This window comes from Mauremys mutica, chromosome 9, assembly GCF_020497125.1.
Source record: "Mauremys mutica isolate MM-2020 ecotype Southern chromosome 9, ASM2049712v1, whole genome shotgun sequence".
NCBI classification, from domain to species: domain Eukaryota; kingdom Metazoa; phylum Chordata; order Testudines; family Geoemydidae; genus Mauremys; species Mauremys mutica.
The window spans coordinates 38,749,333-38,762,287 of NC_059080.1; the positions used below are offsets into that span (position 1 = coordinate 38,749,333).

At 50.0% G+C, this 12,955-nt stretch overlaps 1 protein-coding gene across 4 annotated transcripts in view; it reads right to left on the reverse strand.

The window, feature by feature from the left end:
• FRMPD3 (FERM and PDZ domain containing 3) overlaps nt 1-12,955 on the reverse strand; it is a 139,132-nt gene that overhangs the window by 50,219 nt on the left and 75,958 nt on the right. For 2 of the 4 annotated variants that reach the window (XM_045031004.1, XM_045031008.1), the window contains exons 3-5: nt 4,894-5,048; nt 3,467-3,569; nt 2,234-2,279 (exon numbers count right to left, since the gene is read on the reverse strand). In XM_045031004.1, coding sequence (XP_044886939.1) covers nt 2,234-2,279; nt 3,467-3,569; nt 4,894-5,041 — 297 coding nt within the window. In that variant the 5' untranslated portion in view covers nt 5,042-5,048. Of the gene's footprint in view, nt 1-589; nt 854-2,233; nt 2,280-3,466; nt 3,570-4,893; nt 5,049-9,286; nt 9,412-12,955 lie in introns of those variants that run through there. The other 2 variants (XM_045031003.1, XM_045031005.1) reach the window with 2 other exon arrangements.

A 12,955-nucleotide genomic window follows, 5' to 3' on the forward strand; every position in this document is an offset into this window, starting at 1 on the left:
GTTAGATTTTTCCCCTGATTCTTTCTTTATATAGAAAAACAGCCTTCAACTCAAAGTTTTTTTATTTAAATGTATTAAGAGATTATAATAAATGTAGGCTTTTAATATAGTTTGTGTTAAATTCAGATTTCACTTTAACCAGGTTTATTTTTAAAAAGAAAAAGTGATTATAATGTAAATGACAAAATTAAAAAATCTGATTTAAATTAAAAAATCTATTTTTAAAATTTTTAAAAAATCATTGATTTTTATCCACCCTGGGCCTGTGCTGCCCTGGGTCTTTAGAGAGGACTTGGGTCTCTGGAGCTCTCACCCTGGCACATGTCATCAGCACACAGCACTTCTCTCAAGGTGTGCTGCAGGGTGCGAGCCGTTCTTGTGGGTGTCTGAGGTTTCAGTCTGAAGGCGGCTGGCCCAGGGCTAACATGCTGCCTCGCCCAGCTGCTTTCCAGAGGAAGGAGAAAAGCTGTGTCAGAGGCCGGCGTTCGCTCCATTCTTTAGGGAGCAGCATTGGGCAGTGGCACCCTCCTTCCAAGAAAGCAAGAAAGCAGGAGAGAATGGAAGGGGCTCTCACACGTCTCTCTCTCACCGAGATCAAAAGGTTCGGGAAAGCAGAAATGACATCCCGCCTTCATTGCTGGTGGCATGACAGTTCAATCTGTTCCACAGCCACGGGCTCTTCGCGCTCCACTGCAACTTCATCACTCGGTGCCAGCACCTGTCACTGCTGGGCAGAGTCTCCAGCAGCATGGCATGCAAATGAGGCGAGAGGAATCGGGGAACTCAGTGGCTCTGTTTCTCCAAGGGATTCCCACCAGGTGTCACCACGCCAAGTCCACCAGGGGTCCTGGGCCTGACCACAAACATGCCAGATGTGCATTTATGGCTGAACCCCAGGAAGGCACCCAGCACCACTTTCCCCACAGACTTCCACTGAAGGAGGCTCTCCTCCTTCCACCCCAGTCAGGCTTCCTATGCTATCCCCTTACAATGACTCCTGCTGGGGGAGGCTGGTCCTGCAGTAGCTATGTGCTCCCCGGTGCTCAGCGTTCCCAAATACCATTCAAGGCAGTTGTAGCCTGGCAGTAGGATGGGTCCATCCTTTCTAACCGCAGTGAGTTTTGGCTTCAGATACGGTGCTGGAATATGTAAGTGCCTCCTCTGCTCTTGCAAGTTACTCAGGGCAGACAGTCAGAGCAGCCACTTGGAGAATGCTTTAAAAAGAGCGGCCCTTTCCCCTGCTCTACCCAGCCATCACTAAGGCACAGGAGAGGTCCAGACGAGACACAGGAAAATACAGCATGGTCACCCTGGCAAAGGAACCACCAGGCTGGGATTTGTTAGATCTCACCAGAGTCAAATAGCTTCCCTCTGGTATCACTGGTGGCTCTGTAATACACACCAGGAACCCTGGGGAGTGCAGTCGTCCCAGGGACTTTTTTATTTTTATTATTTCTTCTCATGGAGAGAGCATTTCATGGCCTTACTAGCCACAGGAGATGGGAGAGCTCGAGAGATCCTCTCCCTCAGATGGGATGCTGGAGCCTGGAGAATATTCCTGGATTATTTTATCCAATTGTAATAAATTCCAGTGAGTACGGAAGAGGTAATATCAGTGCTGAAAGCCAGGAATGGTGAGGGTGAGCAAGGTTGCATAAGCTTCCCTAGAGGGTTGTGAAATGCCCCTCAATCCTGACCTGCAGATCCCAGCCCTGCTGTGCCAGTCCTGGGCCCCTAGAGCCCAGCCAATGCCCCTCAATCCTGACCTGCAGCACCTGCCCCCGTTGTGCCAGTCCTGGGCCCCTACAGCCCAGCCAATTCATTCTGGCTCGCAGTGCCCCTTGGCATCCTCTCCTGGGTCTCTATCATGCACATCCTGCTGCTCTGATCAGACTGGACGATGAACTTTTGGGATTTGGACAAAGGTTGGTTGAGAACGAGGCTGAGCGTGTTCATCTGGGGCCATCACAGAACATAGGATCAAGTCTCCAAAGGGGAAACTCTAGTGCTCTTACCCTGTGTGCTCACTGGCTCCCCGCAAAACCGCGCTTCTCTCTCGGAAGCATCAGTGTGACCTAGACGGAGCAGCCGTATGTTCTCTAGGTCACATCCTAGTTCAATGGCCATCTGCATAGGCCTGGATTTCAGACCTCCCCTGCCCTGCAGCAAACTGTGTTTGCCCTGTCAGAGCTGGAGCCCTGTGTTACAAGAGCATGGGGCTCCCGGAGCTCACCTGGTGAGTCTGCAGCACAGTGAGGATGATGAAGTCCTTGGAACTCCTACAAGAGAGAGGACAGGAGGGAAGGTTAATGGACAGGTTTGCTCTCAGCCCCACAACACAGGACACGTATGGAAACAATGGGATGAAAACACCACTTGGAAGAGCCTGGTTGAGAGTTCAGACAGCAAACTCTCTCCCCAGCCAGCGACTCAGATTGTCTCGGTCTCCTACAGCAGCTTTATGTGCCAGGTAATAAGTGTGCTGGCAGCGCCTCATACAGCTGCTGCAAATATCTCTGCCAGCTGGAGATGTTTGGATCTCTGTAGTTTCTTACTCTGCTATAGAGATATTATTGAATAGACTGTTAACTAGCGAATCACAGCTATTCCAGAGCCCGGCATGACTTGCTCTGAAACACGCACAGTCCAGGTGGATAACTGTCTGAGGTGTGGCTCCTGGGCTTGGGCAGGGCTCAAAGGAGTGAGGACTGCTGGGGATTCCCCTGCTGAAATAAAGATCCTTCTCTTAGCACCTGGGTCTTTCCCAGCTGTGACACCAGAGCTGAGAAGATAGGCAAGCTGGTGGGGAAATGGGATAGGATGAAGGGGCCAAGTTCCCCTCCCTCATACCAGCCGGAATCACATCTCTCCTAAAGCTCTCTGCCTTTCATATTCCAGTCATGGTCTTCTCCAGAGAGCAAGCAGGGACCCATTCCAGGTTTCAGGCCACTGCTGAGAGGGGTCCCTGGATGAGCTTCGTGCACAGCAGGGACTGAGTCTCACTTGTGTTCTGACCTATATAAAACTCCCGCGGCTCCATAGCCCTCAGAGTCAGATGGGTGCCAGAAAGGGTAATGACTTAGGTGGACGAGTGTGTAATGTAGATGAAGGTTAATCAAACAAACTTCCTGTCAGTGCCAGCCTTCAGTGGGGTAGGCTTCCCCACAGTACTGCCCTGCTCATGCTAACTCAGTCTCTGGCAGGGTGCGCTTCCTCACAGCGGTGCTGAGCCAGTGCTGGCTCCAGAAGGGCCAATTTGATCACTGCAGTACCTGAAAGTGGCTGCTGAGGCTGCACCCATGCAAATTCCATTGCAGCGGTGCCCAGATTCTGCCAGTTATCAGGTCTCTTGGCTAGTGGTTCTGGGATCACCCCCTCCAGCCCTTTGAGAGATGTAAGTGCTAACACCCCTTTCTGCCCACCCTTTCCCCTGCACCCAGGATGAGGTGGGGGAGAAGTTTGTTACCTGACCAGATCAATGAATCTCTCTCTGGGGGCTTCACTCACATCCTCATCATTTATGGCCACAATCTGGTCTCCTGCCAAGAGTTTATCCTCAGAGGGGCCTCCTGCCATTGAGAGGAGAGTAGATGTTAGAGCCCCTGCCTGCAGCAGGGAGCGTGCCCTGTTTCAGCTTGGTGAGGGGGGAGCAAGCAGGGGAATAGGGCTCTGTGCTGCCTGGAATGAAGGGAGCAGGCCTCAGGCCCCGCCATTCTCAGAGCCCAGTGACAGGGTTCTGTTCTCAGCTCGGCTGGCCTGCACACAGTTCCCACTGGGATGAATGGCAGTGGCTCGTCTAATAACCCTCCTATGTGGCCTGCTCCTGTTGTTCAATGAGAAACTGATGCCACGTAGAAGGGCTAGTTCCAACGTCGCAAAGAACTGGGCTGGGAAGGCCAGGGGCCCGGACACAGGCTGGGCTGAAACCCAGCGGGAGGAACTGGCTACGTGTCTACTGGTATCCCGGAAAGAAGGGATTTGGCTTCCCCAGTTACTCCATGTTCTCTTCCTCCACCAACTTGCTCGGTGTAACCCATCCAGTGTTCCTGCTTGTGGCTCTACTGTAGCCACTTTCCTCTGCCAGCCTGCCCCAGAACCCTTCGCAATGGCATGGCAGGGGACTTGCTGTGCCTGCAGCTCCTGACTCAGCAGCAGCAGAGATTCTTTTGGAAGGGGCCCTGGCAGTGAAAACTCCCCTGGGTCTGGCGAAGGGACAGGTAACTATGGCGCTGCCAGTGCCCACTTACAAGTGGCATGTTGTGTGCCCCCCATGTCCCCAGCTGCTCTGCCACCTCTCTGTGCTCTGCATTCCTCTTGTGCTGCCCTCCTGGGTTCTGCTCTTTCACCTTAGCAGATGCTCTCCATCACTCCTCTTCACTCAGCTCCAAGCGTCTCGATCGCCCTGTTCGCCAGCATGGGCTGGGGCTGGCTCACACAGGTCCTGGCTGCTGCGGACCCTGTGGCTGCTGATGGGCAGTATGAAACCCCCTTCTTCCCGCTGCCCCCTCTCCACCATGGGTAAGGCACTCTGGGCGCAGGGCACAGAGGGGGCATTGTTGCTGTACTTCCAAGATCTCTCAGACACCATCCTGTCAGTTGCAGACTGTGTGTCTGAAGGCCCCTGCCTTTAACAGTCAATTCCCCCCAGCCTCTACCCCATTGTCAGCTACAGGCAAGAGCACTACAACACTCACAGCCCTCCCATCCTGCACTCCAGCGTCTGCCTGAGGGTTCCAGCTCTCAGCTTGCAGCGCCCGTACCCCAGGCAGGATGGCAGTATCATCCCAGCCAAGCAGCTCCCACTCCTTTGCCTGTTCCTTGCTTCCCACTTGTCTGATCTGCTCCACTCAGAACAGCCCCTTTCCCCAAGGCGGCTGTGAGCCAAGCACGTACCTGCTGTTACCGAGCGCACCACCACTGGCCTCTCGCTGCCGGCCACGAAACCAAAGCCGTAGAGGGGGTCACGCTGGATTTTCACCTGTCGGAGAGCGTCTGAAGGCAGCTGACCACATTCCATATCATCACAGCTCTCCTCCTGCATCACATGACTGGAGAGGGAGACAGGGTGTGTAACAGAGCTGTACCCCGAACACAACCTGGCGACAACGCAGGGCAGGGAGCTGGACGCCAAAAGGCCACAGGGCACCAAGTCATTATACTGACCTCCCTCAACCAGGCTCATTCTCCACCAGCCTCGTTCCACTGGGGAGAGGAGCTATGCTGCTTGCAGGAGTGCAGCTCTGATGTAGTTCAACCCCACGGGGCTGGTGCCTTCCCTCCTGAGGGAGTGTGCTTCATGTCTTAGGTGCCCTGAGCCAGGAAGCAAGGGGGATCAAGGATGGGATCTGAATCCGGGAAGGCCTGCTGGAAGTGCAGTTCTCCTTTCTCCTTGGCTTCCCGCTCAGCTTTGCTGAGTTTATGCATCCAAACATTTTGTGCACCCCCCCTCCCCCCCCCCAGCCACAACTGCAATCACTGCCAACCCTCCCTGGGATCTGAACAGCCAGCCCCGTTCTGCCTGCCTCCTACATCACCATCAGAAATTAGGATTCTGCTGCTGGAATTTAGCTGACAATTTGGTTGATGATACCTGAGGCATCGAGCCCCAACTCTCAGAGCTGTACGGGCTCTGCAGGACTCCTGGGAGCCAATGCTTGTCTCTGTCAGCACAGTCAGCAGCATGGACTCAGAGACGCACAAGGAATGGATCTGTGATGTAAGGGGGTCTGACAGTCACATGACCCTTCTTCCAGCTTAACCTCACTGGAGTCAAACCTTTGCACACCACATGACCTAGGGCGCTGATTTCTGCATCATCTGTCCCATTCTGTGTCATGACCTAATCCCCTATGGTTTGCACCTTCTAACTGCCACATTTTCAATGCCCTACCCCCTGTAGGGAATGCCACGATACAAAACAAATACATGCTGACACCTATATTCTTCCCAGACCACTAATGCAAAGGATAACAATCTCATTGGTGTCTTGATTGCTAGAGTGTCTTGCTATGAAAAGGTGGCTTTGGTGCACAATTGTACCAGAGACAGATGAAACTGCACATGGTTGCAACCCGAAGAATAAAATGATGAATGAGTTTCACAGATTCCTTGATTCCAAGGCCAGAAGGGACCGTTGTGACCATCTAGTCTGACCTCCTGTATAACACAGGCCAAAGAACGGCCCCAAAATAATTCCCAGAGCAGCTCTAAAAAAAATCCAGTCTTGATTTAATAATTGTCAGTGATGGAGAATCCACCACGACTCTTGGTAAATCATTTCCAAGTGTTTGAAAGTGAATGTTGCTTCTGTGCTGTTGGTTGAGTGTTACTGTCCAGACTATTTAGTCTGCTAGATTCTTTCTGGCCATTTGGCTACAAGTCAATTGTTCTCTCTTGGCAGTTTAGCATGTGATACGTCCTCTATTGACTCCAATCCATCTGCATTTCCAATGGCCCCCAGCACTGTGATATTTTGACACCAGATACAAAATTAAGGGTGACAGCACAGCACGGCTGAAACCAGAACTGAGCTATTCGTTTGAAGCTGCCTCCTCAGACGGGATTCATCTCGGTAATTCTCTTCCACGAGCAATGCTGCTGAGCTACGCTGCGGCTCTGTGATTAAGTTAAGATTCCCTGAATGAGACAATGACTCAACTCCGGCTCATTCTGATCTTCAGTAGTAGCATGTTGACTAGCTGGATGCCCCTTGCTGAGAAAGCTCTGACCCCCATCTCTTTGGCCAAAAGCCTCCCTCCTGATGGGAGCTAGTAGGTCTTTTAGATCCCCAACACCTACAGCCCATATCTGTGGATACCTAGGTATATAGCAAATCCAAGTGTACGTGAATTAGCTGCTATGTTATGTTTATGCTACTATGTTAATAGTAATAATGCTGCATAGGTGCCGCCATTGCAATCTGTTGCTATTGTCCACATCAGTGATTTTCAACCTTTTCCACTGATTGGTTTCAAACCATTCCAGGGCTCACTGCACCTTCTGTCCCACCTCTCATCCAGCTGGGATGCCCCTCCTATTTTGCAATTTGGGAAGGGTGGGGTGGTTGCAACCCCCTGATATCTGTTTACCCCAGTCGTAACCCCCAGGCTAAGAACCCATGGTTTAACTTCACCATTGCGTAATAATGTCTCAAATGTGTTTGGTAGGATGCAGTGACATAAATGATAAAAATAAGAACAGATAAAGAAAACTGTTGAGCAGAGGATGGGTCATGGCCTTCCCTGCAAATGGAGCCATTGTGTGTACATGCATGTGAGCTCAGCTCTGGGTGAGCTCTCTGTGACATGCACTTTCCAGGGCCGAGGGAGAGAGAATGGAGGGTGTTCTGTAACTTTGCTATCAGTTCTCTCACCTTCCCAGCGGAGTTCTGATGCCTTAGAAAGAGGGAAAGAAAGAAAAAATGAAAAAAGGCCGGGGGGAGGGGGAGGGAGGAGAGCGCCATTACTCACCCCTAGAGCACTGGTTGGACTTAATAGGCCAATTCACTGGAGCTGTAATTACCCTGAGGTCATCAGGGTTGAATATGGCTCCTATATAAAACAGTCTCCATACCTAACTGCTGCTTGAAGAAGCACACCCCAATTTTATTGGGAAAAAGGCCCAGGAGCCAGCACACCCATTGTTCACGTGCAGCTATTCCAAACAGGGCGGGCTATGTAGGGGCTGAATATATGGCTGGAACTGCAGGGTCGTTGGCATGAGCCAGCTGTCACTCCACAAACCGGGTCTGCCATACTTTCATGCTCCTAGCAGCTGAGTTGGTTTGCAGCAGTATGGAACATGCCAGGCAGGGTGAAAGGGGTGGGCATAGCTGGGCTGCGGGGTAGTAGTATTGCTTCAAATCATTAGCTTTTCATCCCTCAGGTGAACAGTAGGGATACAGCAGGTCAGACCTATGGGGCATTGGCAGAGCTGTGGGAGGGCTCAGGCGTGGGAAAGAGTAGCAGAAGGGGCTGCAGGTCAGATTCGCAGTACAGGGACAGAGCTGTGGAGGGGACGCTGGCACAGCCACTGGCTCTATGGTAGCTCTGTGCCTGGCTCTACAGTAGCTTGTTATCAGCTTTGCTACTCTCATGAGCATTTTAAAAAAACAAAACAATATCAAAAGCAAACGTGGGAAGGTGAAGTGCTGACTGAAAGCATCACAGCAGCTCCCGCTCAGCCTGACTCAACAGAAACACCTGCTGGGGGGGGGGGGGGAGGAACTGTATCTACCAGCCTAGCCAGCACATCTGAAAGCTTCTCTAGCCTGAGCCCTCCTCACTTTACACCCCTCCCCGAACAACTCTACACTCCGCCATATGAATCCCACTCTAGCTATCTGCCATCTGAGACTGACAGATACAGTTCTCAGCTGGGCAGCAATATACAACCCCAGATACCAAAGCCCTTCAGGAGCATTGCTTAGTTTAGCCTGTGAGGTCCCCATTTTGCAGATAAGGAAATCGAGGCACAGAGAGATTGAGTGACTAGCTCACACAGCAAATCAATGGCAGAGCCAGCAACAGGACCCAGGAGTCCTTGCTGCCAGCACTGTGCTTTGAGCACAGGACCATCCCCTTGTGTATTATCCCCGTGCGCTGCTCCTCCGAGGCTGCTGTTTGATGTAACGGCAGGGAAAGGCACAGGGGCACCTTTACTTTCTCTAGCCTGGTGGAATATAATGAGAAAACTCCTCTATTTTGCTTTGGCAGCCGAGCTGGGATTTGCACAGCTGTGGTGCTGATAAAATACACCTCAGTCCCTGCCACAAACATGAGAAATGAATGTTGGAATCCCCCCTCCCTGCTAGAACCACATTGCTCCTTTATCAGCAGATGTGAGCTGCAGTAAAGTCCATTAAGATGCTAATCCCCGACGCTGTAAATCCAAGGCTGCTAATCGCCTGGCTGGGGCGCCCAGTCCAGCGCCAGCCTCAGCCCTGGGGATGGGCTTTCAGGAGGTTCACAGGGGACAGGGACTGGCTGGCATCACCTGAGTGGAAGGACTGGCTCAGCAGCTTCTCAGCATTTTACCACTGCTGGGGGTGACAGCTAGTTTCAAAGCCAGTCCAATAGCTGGCTCTCCATGACAGCATGACTCCCTCTCCTAGGTGTTCCCCTAGCTTCCGACCTGCTCCAATACCCGCTGGCCTCTGGGCCTGCTGGAACTCAGCACCCCTGCACCAGGCCACTAGGCAGGGAAAACTTGTCCTGTAGCACTACTATCCCTAAGCAGGGAATGACTCCAGGCTGCAGCATGGCTTAGATGAGGATTGTTCCTGTACCTCCTTGCCATTCCAGAGGGAGCGTTCTCATGGCTCTCCAACCGGGAGGGTGGACGCTCGGGAACTCTGCCTGGCTCTGCACGGACATCCTGTGGGACTTCAGGTCGCTCACTGGGCCTCAGGTTCCCCACCTGTACAACAGGAATAAATCTGACCTCCCCCACCAGCACGCTGCGAGGGTTAATCTCTGCAAAGGAGAGCCCTGAACGAAGGGCCTTAAGAGACAGGCAGACCCCTATTAATCATCATTCTTATTATGAGCCATCTTCAGAGCCTCCTTCCTGCTGGGAACGGAGCCACAGCTCCCTGAAAGCTCTGGGCTCACCCCTTTCATTCAGCGCTCCCACCACAGACCAAGTACCACTATCCCTGGTCCAGAGGTGAGCTCTGGACTGGGGCCCCGGGCTGTATGGTGCCTAGATGGGCTGGTCTTAGACTGCCTTCACTTCTAAGGCAGCAAACCATCAGCTCAACAAGTTAACGGCACTCAGATTAAAGGACCCAATTTTGTTAAAAAAAAAGGCCTAATTTCAGCTGTAATGCAGTCAGTCAGCTACCATGAAATGGAAGAAGGGAATAAAACACACGCAATGTTGGATATTAACAATCAAACGCCTTTCCCAGCGTCTTAAGCTGCCTCTCCTCTGATAAGACTTTGATGCAGCAGACACACTACAAGTGTAATTAATAATAAAAGGACCTGCGTGACTTAATCCAGTAGTTCTGGAGAAGCAGTAACATCTCATCAGCAGGGGAGCAGGGTCTGCCAGAACTTCCATGTCAAATTGGCCACCTGCTAGCAATCCTTCAACTCTAATGTAGGAGAAGACAGTAGGGACAGGCACTGCCAGACTGGATGGGACCAATAAGCCACCTAGTCCAGTATCCTGTCTCCAAGAGGGGACAGCCCAGACCTGCCCAAGGAAGAGTGTTCTACTGACCCCCAACAGAGGCTGGTTTATGCCCTTAAACAGGAGGGTTTAGATCCCTTCTAAAACTCATGTTTATTTGTTTAAATACTTCCTATACTAACTCTAGATAGTTTTGTTCTCCCTATAAATGCCCAGGGTTTTTTTTGAAAGCTGCTAGGCTCCTGGGCTAAATGATATCTTATAGCAGTGAGTTCCACAGGCTAATTGTGTGGAAAAAGTAGTTCCTTTTTCAGTTGAATTGGCCACCTTTCAGTTGCATTGCGTGTCCCCCTTGTTCTAGGAGACGGGGGAAAAGAAGTCCTCAATCTCCCCTCTCTCTACCAATCATTAGTGATATACTTTTATCATGTCCCCTCTTATCTGAGTCCTCTGGAAGGTAAACAGGCACAGTATGACAGCATTCCATTGCTTTGGGATGAGAGGCAGTGGTAGTGAAAAAACATCCTGGCTAATCGGCTTTAGCCTCAGCAGAGCATCACAAAAGGCAGCAGGGAGTGAACAGGAACATCCTACTCCAAGACACAGGCCTGAATGAAACAAGGAGAAACCAGAGGTTTCCCCACCTGTATCCCATAGGAACACAGAGGATTTGCTCTACTAAATCAGATCATTGTTCCATCAAACCCAGGCAGAGAGCAGAGCGAGTGGTTAATGACTCTCTGGCTGCATCTGCACTTCTCTGGAGACCCTTTCAGCATCTGCCAAATTTAAGCTTACATTTAAAACCAAAAATATCCTCTGTCCCTTATGGTTGTAAAGGAAAGCTGAGCGTGTCAGAGTCTGCAGGCAGAGTCTGTAACAGCAGCTTGAAATGTCCCTATTCAGTGCAATGGGGTGTTTATTCTGAAGCCTACTGATGACATCATAGACAACATCATTATTAACTATTTTAGTGATTATCAATTAGCAGAAATATCCAACTGCTCTGGTATTGCAGGGAGAGCTCGTGTACAGAACCAGCACTTCCCCAGCACCCAGCATGACCCTTGCCCTCAGTATCCTGCCCCCAGTTGTGACTAATACCTGATATTCAGAGGAATAATCTCTTCTAATCTGGTTCTTATTCTGTACCAATAACTGTGGTGTCTGAGCACCTGAGGGAACTCTATGAAATGCTACCATAATGTACCTAGCTAATGGTACTATGGTGTTTGAAGAAAATTCCTTCCTGACCCCTGCAAGTGATCAGGTGATGTTCTGAAGTATGAGATTGGGTAATCCTCTTTATTGGTGGTTAAAGCAGATCCAAGTAGGAAGGGGAGCTCAGCAGTACTGGTGGCCGCCATACTGGGTCTCATCATCACACGGTGCTGTATGAATGAGGACAAACAAAGAACTGTGTCTGGAACGCACACGTCCCTAAGCCACCAGATAGCCAGACAAGCAAAAATATATTCCTGTCCAGCTACACACACTGATATCACTGGAGTTCCACAGCCCCATTCTTACTGACTCAACAAGATTGGGAGTCTGGTTCTCCTTTGCCCTGCACCTTGTGCAGTCTTCTGCAGCAGCGCAAACTGCATGTGAATGATTAACATTTGGAACATTTTACCAGAGCTGGGTAGAAAACATTTTTCATGTCCTGTGAAAATTATCAGGATTTCAGAAATTTTTCCTGACCCAAATTGGGATGAAAAGTTGAAAACTTCAAAAATGTTCATGAACCAAAAATCCCCCCCTCCACAAAATGTGGTTCAGGTCAGTCACAATGTTTTTAAAAACTTTTTGGTTAGATTTTGAATTTTTTTCCCTCACATTTTTAATGCTATCATTAACTTACATTTTGAAGCAGAAAGGCATTTCCAATCGGAAAACTGAAAATTTTCATTTTAAAGAACGTTTAAATGAGATGTTTCAACAATTTAGAAACTTCAGAAATGTTTCAAGCTGAGAAATTCATGAAAGCCGACCCTTTCCCACTAAAGTTTCGGTTTTGATGAACTGGCATTTTGCAACCAAAAAAAAAAAGCTTGGTCAAAATATTCCCAACCAGTTCTGCACTTTCCTCCTACTTTGCACTAATGGAAATGTCTGTCCAAGGAGCTGGGCAGCAGTGAATCTGGCACTGATGTAAAAACAGCTGTTAGGGAATGAAAGCCCCAGCATGGATTACCTCTGTAAAATCCAGAAATATCCAGTGCAACTCCTCCCATCTCTGACAATGTTAAAGCATTTCAGAGGACAGATTTTATGCTAAATAAAAAAGCAAAGCCACCTCACAGCTCATTGTGACTTGCCATTGACAGGTTATGTTTCATTAAAAAAAATAAAGAAGCATGCTGCAAACCCAACAAAACCACTGGACCCCAAATTTACACACACCCCTCCCATCAGAACACAGAAAAGCATGCAAAATACCAGAACTGGTGATATAAATCCAAAGCAGGCTAATGCATCCCTGATATAATAATTAGCTCTTATATAGCCTGTTTCATCAATGGTGCTCAGTGCTTTACAAAGGAGATCAGTATCTTTAGCCCTCCTCCCCTCTTTTACAGATGGGGAAACTGAGGCACATAAAGGCAACATGATCTTGTGCAAGGTCACCCAGCAGACCAGAGCTAGGAACAGAGCCCAGGTATTTGAGGTCCAGGTCCCAGTCCAGCACTCCATCCATCAGGCCATGCTCCCTCCCCAATCCATGCTTCCATGTGGAACCCAGAAATATAAGTGAGAGTCCCTGTCCCCCATCCAAACCCAGGTCCTCTCAGAACCTCTCCTCCTACTCAGTCAT